This window comes from Triturus cristatus, chromosome 1_2, assembly GCF_964204655.1.
Source record: "Triturus cristatus chromosome 1_2, aTriCri1.1, whole genome shotgun sequence".
In the NCBI taxonomy this organism is placed as follows: Eukaryota; Metazoa; Chordata; class Amphibia; order Caudata; family Salamandridae; genus Triturus; species Triturus cristatus.
Window position 1 is genome coordinate 1,180,050,665 of NC_140580.1, and position 17,022 is coordinate 1,180,067,686.

Here is a 17,022-nt window from a genome sequence, read left to right on the forward strand (position 1 = left end):
AGAGCCTGCGCTAGTCCGCTGTTTGGAACTCTGCGGCTTGGAAAGGGCTGTCTGTTTAGTCAGTGCAGAGATGGTTTTCGGCTTCGAGATATCGGTGTCGGTGGCCTTGTGTTTTTTGCTCGGTTCCGGGGATGGTGTCGGTACCGAGGAGCTGGAGCTGGTTTTCGGTATGGTGCTCAGGCCATCTTCTTTTTCGGCGTCGGTGCGGAGGAGTGTTTCTCGGCACCGACGGTGGGCTGGCTCGAGCCCGAGCCGCCGGAAGGCTTAATCTGCTTCTTTACCGGTCCCGAAGGTGCGGGAAGCAGTGTCTTTGGTCTTATCTAGGCCCGGAGGCGTGACCGAAGCCTTTTTCGGTGCCGTCGAGGGTGAGAGGTGGGGGGGCGGTACTTGGGTACTCACGACCCTTTGCGCCGGAGTGATGTCCCCCACATCTGAATCGTCTGCTTCGGAGGCGCTGACGAGGCCCTCGTCAGTGTGTTGTCCTTCTGGAGCGTCGACGCCTTCCCCGAAGAGGTCGTCTGGAACCGCCGAAGAGTGTGCCATAGTTCTTCGTGCCCTTCGGTCTCAAATGGTTTTCTTGGACCGGAAGGACTTGCACGCCGGACAGTCTCGAGCCTCGTGTTGAGGGGAGAGTCAGCGGTTACATACTTCGTGGAGATCGGTGTGGGGGAATTTGGACCCACATCGAGGGCACTTCTTGAAGGGAGTCCTTTCCATTAGCCAGGACCGGAGCTTGGGTAGGCCCGAAGGCCGTCGACGACTGAAATCGAAGGTCTCGATCTATGAGATCGCGATCGAAACAATACCGCAAATTAGGGTGAGGATTGCGCGTCGATAGAAGAACTGGAAACTGTTCAGAACCGGAGCGCGAAGATCACATCCGAGCCCGATGGCGGAAAAACACAATCTGAGGATGGAGCCGAAGCCCATGCGCAATACGATCCAAAGGAGGAGTCACATACCTCATGACTTCCAAAGACTTTCCAAGAGGAAAACAACTGCAAACATCCGGGCCCAACACCAGAAGGCGATCTATGCACAGTGTGTAATCTGCAGCTCATATGCCTCGAACAGGGGTGTTCTCCATATCACTTATCTGTCCCTCTCCTCTGGCCACATGTCCTCCAGCAACTGTGCCCCCCAGCTTCGATGTTTATGTCCTCTGGAGACTTTCGGTGCCCTTTTTTTTCCACTCTTCTCATCTGATCCTTGTCTTCAGAGCTCCACCGGAGTGTTTCCAGAGCTTACGACAGAAAACCGATTCTAAAGATGGCGGCAACGCAAGGAACTTCCAGGGGGCCATGTGACATCACACAAGTGATGGACTCATCAATAAATGGTGGTGTACACACACGTGCACACACGTGCACACACACACGCACACACACACGTGCACACACACACGTACACACACACGTGCACACGCGCACACACACACACACACACACACAAAATATTCCGGACCCAACCACTAGAAGGCGAAATAGGTACACAGCATGTGAATCCTGAAGAGGATTAATGCTGCAAAACTTTTAGTTTGCAGCATATGTGGCTGTAGCATCAACTGTAAATCAGTCTCCTCCTTGCGGTGGATAACGAGCAGATGATGCAGAGGTTTGAAACAAAGTTTTTAATACAGTCTGGTCAAACACAGGTTATTGACAAGCTAATATGTTTACGCAGTAGTGTTTTGTGAAAGTGGATGGCGCGGACCAAGAAGCAGCTCTGCAAATATCGGCTAATGGGAGGTTACCCTAGACAGCCGTAGTGGCACCCTTTTTCCACGTAGTGTGCCCCCTGAAGGTATGGAGAGAATACACTAATAACCTTTGCATAGCAAGTCTGGATGTATTTAACAATCCCCCTTTCAATACCTGCTTTTGAAATAGACCGATCTTTATAGAGTTTAGCAAGGCCACAAAAAGTGGATTGATCTGAAATCGGTTTAGCCCTATCAATATAATATATTAATACATGTTTTACATGTAAGCTGCGTAATGGCCTTTCTGCTACAAATTCAGATTGTGGAAAGGATACGGTCAGCTCAATGGACAGATTCACATTAAATGGTGATACCATCTTAGGGTAGAAATTGTGGTTCATTCGAAGGCCCATTCTGTCTCTGTGAATTTATGGGAATGGCTCTACAACAGTAAGAGCTTGCAGTTCGCGGGTGTGCCAAAGTGAAGTTATTGCTACAAAAAAAGCCACTTTCCATGAAAGGTAGTGCAAAGTACATGAGGTTTGTGAGAACTACCACATTAAGGTTCCAAGCAGGTGCAAGAGGTGTTCCTGGGGTACAATCTTAGAGTCCCTCATGAACACTTTCACCATACAAATGCAAAAAAGAAAGGAGTTATCCCTGTTGCATATAGAGGTTTATGGCAGACTTACCTTGTGAAGATGAAATGGCTACGAAAGAATGTCCTGAAGCTCCTGGGTAGGGTATAGGTCATAAGGAGTTTTCCTCACTGCAAGAGTACCTGTGGAGGCCTTGAGGGTGCGTCCTGCGTAAGAGCTCCACCCCCAGGAGGTGTTCCGCCAGACATTGACTCGGGTGGCACCATGAGTGGATGTCTTGGGGGAGAAGCAGTAAAACATGCAGATACTGTGCTGGAGTGGAGGTTTCCGCAGTCTTCTCTGCTAGTGACCTCGAGGAGCTAGTATATGCCACAACATTATAGAAGTACTGTGAAATGGATACACTTTCAGAGAAAGTTCCCAACTCTGTATATTATGTTAAAATGTTTGTCTTCCAATACTGGCTTTTGATACCTCAGCCAGCGTTCAAGCAGGCCTTTCCCCAGCAGGCAGACACTTCACAAACCCCAAACCATTCACTGGTTGTTGCAGACGCTGCCCCCAGGCATTTGAGGCAAGGTGGCAGAGTCACAACGGTCTTACCTCATGGGCAGAGATATCAGCTTCCAGTAACTGGTGTTTCTTGAGCAGGTTATTAACAGACGCCAGATCCTTCCCATAATCCTCTGATGCCAGCAGAGCATCCACCTGCAAGCGGCACAACAAACAAGTGTCGGAAACCGTGGCGAGGCATGTGGCGGGAAGGAAGAACTTTAAATCATGCTACTAACCCAAATATCTGAGATAATCAAGACTTGTGGGAGAGACATTTAAAAAATCATTACAAATAAACTACAAATTCTGAAATGTGCCAAAGTAGACCCACACAGGGTTATGCACACATGTACGACTAGGACAAGAGAAAGCGGTGTCCTAGCCATCACTCCCGTCTAAGTAAAAGAGCAATTGTGTTGATCCCCCTTCATCAAGAGCAATATGCAGCTCAAACTAGCATTTTCAAACACCGACCTGCTCCCCATGCCTGCCAGACCCCAAATCCTCCTTGAGGAATCAGCCTGATCACCCCCCCCCCCCCCCGAACCTCCCCCCCCCCCCCCCAGAAACCCATTCCCATCCACAAGAGTCTGACCAATCAGGGTTTGTAGGCCAACCTCTCTTTGGGAATCAATCAGCTCTGGAGCTGTAGAACCCGCCAAGTATGAACGTGTTATATCTGTTAATTCAGATATTTTCATTCAGCCACGCTCTCGGAGTGGCTATGTATGAGAAAATAATGAAGTGTATCCGATTTCTTGCTGAACTGTTTTCCAAAAAGTTTCAACACTGACCAGACTTTCACTCCACAGTCCCACACATCTGGTTAAGTAGGGAGTTACTAATAGGAGAGATATTTTTCTTGAACAGACCTTTTAAAGCGCAGGTGTCCGATACATACCTCTGAGAGCCAGAAATCAAAGTCCTTGATGCCAGTGTTGAAGTTCTGCTGTTTGTTGGCTTCCTTTAGTTTCTGACTCTTCTCCGCAGACTTCTGCACCAGGAACTGCCACTGGTCGGCCAAGGCAGCCAGACGCACCTGTGGGGGTAAGAGAGAGTGTAAATGTCTGGAGTCATCAGCACTGTACAGAGCGAAAGTAAACAGCAATGTCTAAAATAAAGTTACGCCCCCTATGACATCCAAGACTCTAAGCCATTGGCAAAGAAAAAAAGTTCTCGTTTGCATTTTGTCAACACTTATTTTTGTTTTTTTAAAGCCGGTATCCGGTAAAAAAAAGTTTTTCAAAATAATTGTTTTACGTGTTCAATGCATCTATGGGATAAAAAATGAAGGGGTGTTGATTCAGAGTACTTCAGAGATGTAAAATAGTCATCTCCTGCAATGCAAGCCCTGAACAGAATTAAAAATGATACACAACAGCCAATAGTATAAGGTGAGAGCGAAACTATCCTCTGCGCAGAGCTAAAGATCAGTCTACATGCGTTTTAAAGCTCAGGTAACTGGTCTTGCAGACCGCTGCATTTTGTCAAGCCAGGCCCTCCCCAAATAATTTGAAGTATTCCACGACCCAGATGTTCCCCAAGAAAATAAAAGCAGGAGTCGAATAATGTGTGAAACAATAATGGCCCTAGAGCTGTGACAAAAGAAAGGTCCCCCATAGCCGAACAGTACACAATTGCAACAGGAGAAAACCCTTAAAACTTGGACGCTCATGATCCTATGACCCGGCAGCCCAAGCTATGCAGCTAGTGTTGAACCAAAATGGACCCAGCACTTATTTATGCAAGTGGGCGGTCCTGAGGTTTCAGAGGCACAAACTGTCCACCTAAAACCACACCAAGGGTACACAAGTTGCACTGCAACAAAGAAACCAGAATTCACCTCAAGCAGAGCAAACTGTGTGTCTGAAGCTACAGTGAGAGCAAGAATGGTAGCGAACAGACATCATTATGGCAGGACCCAACTAACTCCCACAGAACTCTGAACCAAATGACATACCTTCACGGCATCTTCGCTGCCAGCACATGCCCCGCGCTCAATCAAGGAGTTGCCCATGTCGATGACACCACGGATCCGGTCTGCATTGGCATGCAGCTCTGCCTCGAAGGCCTGATGCTTCTGATGTTTACTCTGACAGAAGTAACAAGAGAATGTTAGACAGACAAGGGTTCAAGAGTGGCAGAGCGCCGAAGGTGAGATGTGTGCACACTACTCACACTCTTTGTGTAGGGTTGTGTTTGGAGTGAAGAGTCTCCAAAAGAAAAGGATGTGTCTGTAAATATTAGGGAAGGGAATGGGAAAAGGATTTGGGCTGGGGGTGAGAGGTGATACTTGAGAATACAATAAACAAGACGGACACTTTACAGAGGGCACACCACAATGGGTGCTTACAAGGATGGAGAAGTGTCGCCTCAAAAACGAGAGCGAACTACAGGACAAAAAACACCACTGCCATGAACTGTTCTGCATGGTGTGTTACCAGCTGCTTAACCCAAAGCATAACCAGACACTCCTTCCACATCCAATGCAACTCTGAACAGAACCTACACCCCCACAAACACACGCCCAAATTCCTCCACCCAAGCTCCACTTCACTCCATCAATAACAAAGAAGATCAGGACAGTCACCCCCATGCACCACAAGGTGTGCTTGGAGCTTTGTGTAGGTGACTTCCAGCAGGTCTGTAGACCCTTCAGTGCTTCCCTCTGACCCAGTATTAGTCAGGAGGCCCGGAAGGCAGGAACAGACAAAGTGATCCCACTCACTCATTGCCTGAGAGTTCCCATTACTCCAATCCCTGTCCTCAGGTGAAACCACACCATGCAGAACTCGCCCAAACACCAAATACAATTAAGAAAGTAACCACTACATGACAAAAGCCAGACATGGACATTGGGGACAAGCAAAACCTGGATGGAAGGCAATGATGGGTTAGAAAAAGAATGAACAGACAGACAAATGATGGAGCTAGAAACTGGACAGGACCAGACGTGCGGTCACACTTATTCTACACACGTGGACCACGTTACACAGTTGTGTAAATAACAGCTCAACTTACCAGCAGTTTTGAAAGCTATAAAACAGATCAAGAAAATGAATTCAGTAGGTTTCTTTTGAAAGTGTGTAAGACAGGGAATTGTAAGAAGACAGCCATTCAAACACCAACATTTTACAGAAGACCACGTTTGGAAGGTCAAACTTCCGGTCTGCATACCTCCACTATAGATGTGCACACAGCCTCAAGCTGCAGGCTTTGGCATCCTCAGTGTGCACACAGCCTTAAGCTGCAGGCTGTGACACCCTCATTGTGCACACAGCCTCAAGCTGGAGACTGTGGCATCCTCAGTGCGCACACAGCCTCAAGCTGCAGGCTTTGGCATCCTCAGTGTGCACACAGCCTCAAGCTGCAGGCTGTGACACCCTCAGTGTGCACACAGCCTCAAGCTGGAGACTGTGGAATCCTCAGTGCGCACACAGCCTCAAGATGCAAGCAGTGGCATCCTCAGTGGGCACACAGCCTCAAGCTGCAGGCTGTGGCATACTCAGTGGGCACACAGCCTCAAGCTGTAGGCTGTGGCATCCTCAGTGGGCACACAGCCTCAAGCTGTAGGCTGTGGCATCCTCAGTGGGCACACACAGCCTCAAGCTGTAGGCTGTGGCATCCTCAGTGGGCACACAGCCTCAAGCTGTAGGCTGTGGCATCCTCAGTGGGCACACAGTCTCAAGCTGCAGGCTGTGGCATCCTCAGTGCGCACACAGCCTCAAAGCTTCAGGCTGTGACACCCTCAGTGTGCACACAGCCTCAAGCTGGAGACTGTGGCATCCTCAGTGCGCACACAGCCTCAAGCTGCAGGCTGCGACATCCTCAGTGTGCACACAGCCTCAAGCTGGAGACTGTGGCATCCTCAGTGCGCACACAGCCTCAAGCTGCAGGCTGTGGCATCCACAATGCTGCACAGCCAGGAGTCCTTGGCGGAGTATTTTCTCATTGATCAGGACCTCTGAGGTCTAAGAGGTCTACGCAGCCTTACTGCTGGTCACGGAGCTCTTGGGTGTGTATTGAACCTCCAAGAGCAGGATCCTTGTATGAAGCTAGCTCTGTATATACTATAAGTATATAAGTAAGGTATAGTGTGTGCACAGAGTCCAGGGAGTCCCCAGAGGTATAGCAGGGCTAAATTAGGTACGTACCAACATCTCTTGAGAAGTGTGGTTGAGCAGTCAGGCTTATCAGAGGGTAGTGTTAAGCACTTGTACACACACACAGGCAAGAAATAATGTCACACACGCAAAGACTGAATCCAGACCAATTGCTTGAATAAAAGAAAGCTATTTAGTTATTTTTATTTCTAGAACCAAGATTTACTTAGTAGCAGTTAAGTTAAACTCTTCATACAATGTTACTTTCAGTAAGCTGTATTTTCAGAAACATTTAGATAAATCTATGCAGTTGAGAAAACAGTTAAAAAAAGCAGGTTATTGCTTTTTGATTACTTTTAAATTACAGTTCTGGTTTGGTACAATACGTACTCCACACACAGTTTACACAACAGAGGACACTTATAAGCAGGTTAACTCTTGTGCAAGCAATAGATTGCTGTTTGTGCAGTACAAGACAGTTCAACACTTAGAATTTTTAGAGAAAACCCCACCAATCAGTCCTATGGGAAAAACGCAGTGTTAAGTTAAAGGTGAGTAAATCGGTTTTGGGACAGGAGTTTTTGAGGGGTAGAACCAAGGTTCAGGTTGGAACTCAAGGGGCACCTCCAGCAGCACTAGAGCGGCCGGGTGCAGAGTGTTAGCCAATGGGGCTAGGGTGCAGCTTGGTTGGGGGCTGCTCATGGGCAGGCCACTTGGTATTAGGAGCCAAGTTCTTCGGATTAAGATCTGGGCAAGGGGGGTTCCAAGTTAATATGGAGTCCACACCACCAGCAGCACAGGGGCAGCCAGGTGCAGGGTGCCCAAGAGGTGTCGGGAGCCTAATGCAATTCAACGAAGGATGGTCACAGAAAAGGACTGCAGGCTAGAGCCAGAAGACCGGATGAAGGGAACCAACGACTGGAGGATGAAGTTGAAGAGTTGCTAGACACAACACCACCATCCGTCGGGCACCTCAGTTCACAGGAGCTGCGGATGGAAGGGTGTCCTTTCGAGTCGGATTCTTCTCACCGGTTCCGGTCGCAGTTGGGGGGACCCTTCGGATTGAGGTTGCAGGTTTTGAGGAACAGGGTGGTGGAGGTCGCCCAATGCGGACACTGAGCTCAGGATCACCAGGGGGATATCGCTGGGGAGTTGGGACACTTTGACTCGGGCCGTGGGTGCCGGGTGCAGAGTGGTAAGGACTCGCGGATCCGGACAGATATGGCGTCCTTGGCTTGGCTTGCTACTGGACAAATCCGGTGCCCATGGGAGATAGGAGTTCTTTGTGAAAGCAGGGCAGACCTGCGGGGTTCTTGGAGGCTGCTGGATGCAGGACACACCAGGTTTAGCTAGGAGTTCAGAGCAGGAGACAGGCTGGTACAAAAGCAGTTGTCGTCCTCTTCTGCAGCACAGCTCTTCGGTCCTACTTGTCACGTTGAATCCGAAGAGGCAAGATTCAGGGGTGCTCCTAAATACTAGATTTAGGGGTGTCAAAGGAGTGTGCAGGCTGGGACCAATAGGTCCCTTCCTTGGGGTGGGTACACACCATATTATGCCACTCTCCAGTGGGAGGGGGACAGGAGCCTCTTCCTAATTGGCTGAGTCCCCTCATCTTCAAGATGGAGGACTGAGATGTGTGCTTGACCTCGCCTCCCCCACCTGAGGGGCGGGGTTGGCATAGGTGGGCACACATCACTTCATAGCTTGGATTTTCTGTCGATTCTCCTGCCTAAAGTGAGGGACAAAACCGGTGGGAGCCAGTTGCTGGGAGCAGCAAAAGGCAGGGACAGCGTCCAAAGGCGGCAGGCCTTTGAAGCTTCCCCCTTTCGTGGACCCAGCCCATCCGAGGGGAGGAGGCATGGTACCTCTGCCCAGGATGGGCTTTGTTTCTGGACCCAGAGAGCAGAGGCTCTCTACCCAGGGGTCCAGAAACTAAATGGCAAATTGCAGGCAGCCATTCAGGAACCACCCCATCGCTGGTCGATTTTCAAGGAGCATCTCTAAGATGCCCTCTGAGTGCTTTTTACATTAAATCCCACACGGACATCAGTGTGGGTTTAATGGGCTGAATGGAAAATGCTACCTACCAGTATGCATCTGTTCTTGGCATGTAGAGCTGTAGATTCACATACTTGTGCATCGATCACCATCTGTTGTTGGGCTCGGATGTTTGCACTTTGTTTTTGTCTTCAAAGAAAGCTTTGTAGGCACGAGATCGGTGACTCCTGTGAGAAAGTGCCATCTTTCTTGCATGGTATGCCCCCACTTTTGCTGAAATGCTGAATGTACTTTGACTGAGTGTGCCCTGGACTCCTGCCAATCAGGTGCCCAGGGCCTAAGATACTTCCCTAAACAAAAACCTCAAAACCAAATTGGCAAACCCTGGCCACATGTCAGCACCTGGTAAATGGTACCCTAGGTACCCAGGGCCTTGTGACCAGGGAAGGCCTCTAAGGGCTGCAGCACTCATTGTGACACCCTTAGAGGCCCTGTACCCTAACACACACACACTGCTCTTGCAGGCTGAGTGTCAGCGTACAAGACAAAACAGAGTCGACATGGCACACATCCCTGTGTGTCATGCCCACAACCAAACTGCCCTGGCATACATCAGCCACCCCTCTAGCTGGGTGCCCTATGCCACTGGTTTGGGCACAGAGGCAGGAGCCCTGCGCCCCTACAGTACCCAGGTCCATTCCTGGGCCCTGTAAGTGCAGTGCTGCCATTTAAGAGTACATTGTGCTGGGAGCTTGTCAAACTTGAACTCCACAGCACGATAATGTCACCACTGAAGCCTGAGAAGTTTGGTATCAAACTGCTCAGCACATTAAATCCACACTGATGCCAGTGTGGGATTTAATGTACCAAGCACCACAGAGGGCATCTTAGAGAGGCCCCCTGAAACCTAACCCACAATCCACGTCTGTTCTGAGGCTGCCACACAGCAGACATGTTGCTGGACCCCTGGGTAGGAGAGCCCCTGCTCTCCTGGGCCTGCAACAATGCACATCCTGGGCGAGGTGCTAAATCTCCTCCCCCAGGATGGTCAGGGGGAAGCTTCAAAGGCATGCCGCCTCTGTGAGCTTCCCCAGGCCACTGCAACACCCCACTCTGGCGGGAAGCTTGGCCGGAAACCCCAAATAAGGACAGGGGATGTGCCAGCCTGCCAACCCCACCCCTCAGGTGGGGGAGGTGAAGCACATCCCCGGGCTCTCGCCATCTTGAAGATGGGAAGCCCTACCCTACTAGGCTACTGCCCCCCTCCCACAGGAGAGAGGCAGGATTGGGGGTGTACCCACCCCAGGACAGGGACCCATTGGTCCCTGCCCTTCACCTACCTGTAACGCCCCTAAATCTAGTATTTAGGGGCACCCTGAACCTTCCTTCCCCAGATTCCTAAATCCGAAGAAGAGCTAGAAGAAGGACGACCTGCCCTGCAGCCGCTAAGAAGAGGAAGACACAAACTGCTTTGGCACCAGCCCTACCGGCCTGTCGAGCCTCGAACCTGCTCCAACCCAGCATCTCTTGTGGCCAGCAACCTCACAAACCCCGGAGGACCTGGCTACCTTTTGACTCTAAGCCCCTGGGACTCCCATGAGTAGAGGATCTACTCAAAATCTACTTCTAATCCCTGGCAGCAGCCCGGAACCGCGAACCCAGCACACTCTGCACCAGCCAAGCCTGGCCTGTGCCGGAGTGAACAAAGACCACGAGGACGACCCCACGGCGACTGTGACACCGAGTCCGGCACCCAAGGACCTCCCTCGACACACCTGAAGAAGCCTGCAGCCTCAGAACAAGGTGCCCCCCCTACCGCGATCAACAGAGGGTAAGATTTCCCAACACCAAAAGGCACCCCTGCACCCGGTGCCCCACGGCGCCCTGTGCCCAATCCCGGGGTACCTACCTATCCTCCAACCACCCAACTTACCTCTCGAAGTGGTGGTGGCACCTGAAGAATCTTCGTCCCCGAGCTTGCAGTCTTTTTCTAAACCGAAGATTTCCCATTGAAATCAATTGAGCGCCCGAAGGCTCAAAAGCACCTTGCACCCAGCCACCCGAGTTCTGTTATGTTAACCGGATTTGTAGAGTGCGCAGCTGCCCCAGCAAAGGGGCGTCCCGGCGCTATAATGGACAAAAAGCCGGACAGAAGCAGTACCAAAGACACAACCATAACAACTCTAGGAATCCGGAGGAAAAAGGAAGGTTTTTACGGCCTTCCTAAAGACCAGAAGTTCGTCAATAGCGCGGATATGGGCAGGAAGAGAGTTCCATAGCCTGGCAGCAAGCACTCTGAAAGAGCGGCCACCGGCCCTAGCCCTCTTGAAGCGGGGGACTGTGACCAGATGGAGTCCTGAAGATCTTAGAGACCGCGGGGGTACATACGGCAAGATAAAATGCTCCAAGAGCTGAGGAGAGGAGTGCTTCAGAATTTTAAACGAAAGGCAAAGAGACTTGACCTTAATCCTCTGAGCAACAGGGAGCCAATGAAGTTTATAGATGGTTTTTTTGGCCGAACAAAATCTCGGCAAGCCTACCAGAGCCCTGGCGGCAGCGTTTTGAACGCGTTGAAGTCTGGAAAGTTGGGCCTGATTAGCTCCCAGCAGAAGGGAACTCGCATAGTCCAACCTGGACAAAATCATAGCTTGTACAATAAGCTGTCTGGTTGGAGCATCAAAGAATTTAAAAATGGGTCTGAGCCTACGAAGAGTCCCGAAGCACGTGGCAGCGGTTTTCTTAGTGTGAAAGACAAAACTAAGTTTAGGATCCAACCAGACCCCCTAGGTTTTTAACCTCGGTGGCAGGGATAGGCGTTGGGCCGAGCTCAGATGGCCACCAATGATCACCCCAGAGATGACTCTGCCTGCCAACAATGAGCACCTCGGTTTTTTTGGCGTTCAATTGCAGGCAATTGTCTGTCATCCAACGGGCCACTGAGCCAATTCCCTCACGGAACTTAGCCGCCTCAAGGTCGGAGGCCCCACTTATTGCAACCGCCAGCTGCGTGTCGTCAGCATAGGACACCATAGTCCGGTTCCAACGCTTGGCGACATAGAGATTGAAAAGTGTGGGGCTAAGAGCCGACCCCTGCGGAACACCCTGTGCAATAGGATAGGGTTTAGATTGGAAGGGAGGAGTGGCAACCCTGAATGTGTGACCGGATAAAAACGATCGGAACCATTTAAGTGCCACGTTGTCGACGCCTGCCTCAACCAGACGCTGTAATAAAACAGCGTGGGAGACGGTGTCGAACGCGGCACTGAGGTCAAGAAGCACCAGAGCCGCCGTTTGACCAGAAACAACCAAAGTTCGCAGGTGATCGACCATTGAGAGCAGCGCAGTCTCAGTGCTGTGGCCAGGTCGAAAGCCATTCTGCGAAGGGTCTAAGATATTGGCAGAATGGAGATGGTTGGATAGGATGGCATTGACGTGGGCCTCGGTCAGTTTTGCCACCCACGGAAGAAGGGATATGGCACAATAGTTCTCCAATTTTGATGGGTCCAGAGCAGGTTTTTTTAAAATGGGCATCACCTGGGCTTGTTTCCAGCTACCAGGGACAAAGCCTGACGTCAGGGATAAATTGATAAGGTCGCATAAAGGAGGGAAACAGAGTGAGGCAGATTGTCTGAATTGGGCAGGTCGTAGAGGATCCATTGGTGAACCGGATTTAACTTTCACCGCAATTTTATTAAATTCCTCCATCGAGAGCTCTGGGAGAGAGCGCAAAGACATGTTTGTCTTCGGGCCACATTCCAGCTTCTTCGAAGATGCGGATGAGCCAAGAAAAAAACGGTAAATGGCCCCCACCTTTTCCACAAAAAGGTGGAGGCCTAGCAGTGCAACCTCTACACCTATCTACTTCCCCACTTGCCCTGAGTAAGTGACCAGGAGCCCAGCGAACAAGTTACTTACCTTCGGTAACGATGTATCAGTAAGAAACATTAGTTAGATTCCTCACCTTAGGATATCCCCAGGCGTCAGACTGGATCCGGAAGATTTTTCGTCAGCAATACCCCTTGCGCGTCGCTAGGCGTCGTCTGCGGCTCCGCGTCAGTCGTCGGCGTCGTGCGCCGGAATGACGTCGGAGTACTTAGACGCCGCCCTCGCGCGCTGACGTCAGTTCTTGTACATAGCCTTCCGCGCCAGGAACGCAGAGCCATGCAAAGACCGACACTGGTGCCAAAAATAAAATCTAGGGGCCTGAAAAGGATAACCTTAACACTAGATGTCAGTTCGCAGAACGGGGAGGATGGGTGGGTCGGTGAGGAATCTAACTAACTAATGTTTCTTACAGATACATCGTTACCGAAGGTAAGTAACTTGTTCATCTGAAAGAAACACGTTAGTTAGATTCCTCACCTTAGAATAGATACCCAAGCAATACCATCCCCGGTGGTGGGTCTGCGAACCAAGATCACACCAGAAAGTCCTGGAGGACAGAACGGCCAAAGAAGCCATCCCTCCGGACTTGGCTGTCAAGGCAATAATGCCTGGCAAACGTGTGTAGCGAAGCCCACGTCGCCGCCTGACAGATGTCCTGCAAAGGGACACCACGTCCCAAAGCAGTAGTAGCCGCTGTGGCCCGAGTAGAGTGGGCGCGCAGCCCAACAGGAGGGTCCTTTTTTGCCAAAGAGTAACAAATTTTGATGCACAAAACGACCCACCGAGAGATGGTCCGTTTGTGCACAGCTTTCCCTTTCTTAGCACCCACGTATCCAACGAAAAGTTGGTCGTCCACCCGGAACTGCTTAGTGCGGTCCAGATAAAAGGAGAGCGCACGTTTTGGGTCCAGATGGTGGAGCCTCTCTTCCTCTTTGGAAGGATGCGGAGGCGGAAAGAAGGTGGGCAAGGTGACAGACTGCCCAAGATGAAATGGAGTCACCACTTTCGGAAGAAAGGAGGGACGAGGCCGAAGGACAACCTTGTCCGGATGAACAGAGAGAAAAGGGGGCTTTGAAGATAAAGCCTGGAGCTCACTCACCCGTCTAGCCGAGGTGATGGCTACCAGAAAAGCAGTCTTAAGAGTCAGAAGACGAAGAGGACAATTGTGAAGAGGCTCGAAGGGAGCGCACATCAGGAATGCCAAGACCAGATTCAAGTCCCACTGAGGCATTACAAAAGGGACAGGAGGGAACGTGTGAGTAATGCCTTTTAAAAAGCGTGTAACCACAGGGGACTTGAAAAGAGAAGGCTGATCAGGAAGCCGCAAGAAGGCAGAGATGGCAGCAAGATAACCTTTCAAGGTGCCCAGGGCAGAGCCCTGCCGGGCCAGAGAAAGAAGAAAGAGGAGAACCTCAGAAAGAGGGGCAGAAAGGGGATCCACAGCCTTTGCTGTGCACCATGCCACAAATTTGTTCCACCGGCAGGCGTATACCGTCTTTGTGGAGGGACGCCTGGCTGCCAGAATGATATCACAGACTTCAGGAGGCAAGTCAAATGGCATCAACTGCCGCCGCTCAATCTCCACGCATGGAGGTGGAGGCTGGACAGGTTCGGGTGGAGGACCGTCCCCTGCTGCTGCGACAGAAGATCCTCCCGAAGGGGCAGACGTATCGGGGGATCAGTCAACATACTGAGTAGCTCGGGATACCAGTATCTTCGTGCCCAATCCGGAGCCACCAAGATGACTTGGGCCCGGTCGTGCCTGATCTTCTTCAGCACTCTGGGCAGAAGTGGTATAGGCGGAAAGGCGTACAACAGACCGCAACTCCACTCATGACGAAAAGCGTCGCCGAGCGAGTGCCGCCTTGGAAATTCCAACGCGCAGAACTGCTGACATTGCGCGTTCTCTTCGGTGGCGAATAGATCTAACCAAGGCTCTCCCCACTGCTGAAAGAGACCTTGCGCCACTTCGGAGTTCAGACGCCATTCGTGATCCATCATGCACCGGCGGCTGAGTTCGTCCGCTCTGGCGTTCAGAGAGCCCGCCAGATGTTGAACCACTAGGGTGACGCCCTGGTGTTCCAGCCACGTCCAGAGGCGCAGAGCCTCCTGACAAAGGGTCCACGACCCCACCCCGCCCTGTTTGTTGCAATACCACATGGCGGTGGTGTTGTCCGTGAACACCTGCACGACACTGCCCCTGACAGAGGGAAGGAAGGCTTTCAGTGCAAGTCGGATCGCTCGCAGCTCCAACAAGTTGATGTGGAGGCGAGACTCCGCCGGAGACCAGAGGCCTCTGATCTCCGCCTCTCCCATATGGCCACCCCATCCCAGGAGGGACGCATCCGTCACTACGACATGCTCCGGTTGGGGAAGGGAGAGGCTCCTGCCCATGACCCAATCGCGGTCCGTGAGCCACCACTGCAACTGCTGTGCAGTGCCCTCCGAGATCAAGACATGGTCGGACAGGTTGCCGTGATGCTGGGCCCACTGAAACTTCAGGTCCCACTGCAGAGCCCGCATGCGCCGCCTGGCGTGATGCACTAGTAGGATGCAGGAGGCCATCAGCCCCAGAAGCCGCAACACTAGCCTGACCGAAACCCAGGATAGAGGCCGAAAGATGGGAATCAGGGCCTGTATATCCCGGACTCGCTGTTCCGGTGGATAGACCCGGAACTGCGCAGAATCAAGAACCGCTCCGATGAAGAGGAGCTTCTGAGAGGGACTCAGGTGTGACTTCGGCACGTTGATGGAAAACCCCAGCAAATGCAGGAGATCCGCCGTAGTCTGGAGGTGGGAGACGACTGTCTGGGGCAAGCCCGCCTTCAACAACCAGTCGTCGAGATAGGGGAAGACTGGAACCCCTGATCTGCGCAGATGAGCTGCGACCACCGCCATCACCTTCGTGAACACCCGAGGGGCACTGGTGAGGCCGAAGGGGAGCACGGTAAACTGAAAGTGCTCTTGGCCCACCGTGAACCGCAGGTAACGCCGGTGGGCCGGCAGGACGGGGATGTGGAAATAAGCGTCCTGCAAGTCCAACGCTACCATCCAGTCTCCGGGGTCTAGGGCAGCTAGAACCTGAGCCAAAGTCAACATCTTGAACCTTTCCTTCCGGAGGAAGGCATTGACGTTCCGAAGGTCCAAGATAGGGCGGAGGCCCCCTTTGCCCTTCTTGGGAACCAGAAAGTAGTGGGAATAACAACCACGACCTACTTCTGGGCTCGGAACGCGCTCGACGGCCCCCTTGGCCAAGAGGGCGGAAACCTCCTCGTGGAGAAGATGCAAATGATCCCCCGAGATACGGTGGTGCTGCGGTGGCATGGCTGGAGGGGTCGTCTCGAAGGGGAGGGAGTAGCCCCTTCGGACGATTTGCAGCACCCACCTGTCCGATGTGATGGACCGCCAGTGGAGCAGGTGATGGCGAACTCTGCCGCCCACTGGCGTGGAATGGGCCTGAAAGCTCGGACTAGGAAGGCTTTGAGGCGGATGCTGCCGGGGTGGATGTGGGCTGACCTAGTCGTCCTCCAGATCCGCCTCGGCGGAAACCACGTCCGCGACCGCGCGCAGGTTGGTTCTGCGGCTGGTGGCTAGGCGCACGTGAGGAGGCACCCCTTCCTTGGCCACGAAAGGGGCGAAAAGCGGAAGATTGCGACCGCGGGGCCGAGAGGCCCAAGGACTTGGCCGTAGCCCGGGAGTCCTTAAAGCGGTTCAGCGCACTGTCCGCCTTCTCGCCAAACAGGCAAGTGCCATCAAACGGCATGTCCATGAGAGTGCTCTGGACATCGCCGGAAAACGACGTGGACCGCAGCCAGGCGTGACGTCGAAGCGCCACAGTGGTGGAAATGGCCCTAGCCAGCGAGTCCGTGGTGTCAAGCCCACAACGTATGGCATGTCGCGCGGCATCCCTCCCATCGGCCAGAGCCTGGGTAAGTCGTGTCCGGACCTCCTCCGGACACAGGGGCAGCGCGTCCTCCACCGCATCCCACAGAGAGTGGGAATAACGGTCCAAGAGACAAGCGGTGTTCAAAGACCGCAGGCCCAAACTAAGGGATGAGAACAGTTTCTTGCCAAACTGCTCCAGTCTCTTGGAATCCCGGTCCGGCGGGGCGGTCGGGAAAGAGGATTGGGAGGTGGAGGCCTGGATAACCAGGCTCTCAGGGGTAGGGTGTTGGGACAG

At 52.2% G+C, this 17,022-nt stretch overlaps 1 protein-coding gene across 6 annotated transcripts in view; it reads right to left on the bottom strand.

Annotated features, from left to right (window-relative positions):
* The window catches only part of SPTAN1 (spectrin alpha, non-erythrocytic 1), a 724,155-nt gene that overhangs the window by 322,164 nt on the left and 384,969 nt on the right, over nucleotides 1-17,022 (bottom strand). For all 6 annotated transcript variants that reach the window (XM_085614072.1, XM_085614071.1, XM_085614070.1 and 3 more), the window contains 3 exons: nucleotides 4,817-4,948; nucleotides 3,758-3,895; nucleotides 2,905-3,009 (listed from right to left, as the gene is read on the bottom strand). In XM_085614072.1, the coding sequence (XP_085470198.1) occupies nucleotides 2,905-3,009; nucleotides 3,758-3,895; nucleotides 4,817-4,948 (375 nt within the window). The remainder of the gene's footprint in view (nucleotides 1-2,904; nucleotides 3,010-3,757; nucleotides 3,896-4,816; nucleotides 4,949-17,022) is intronic.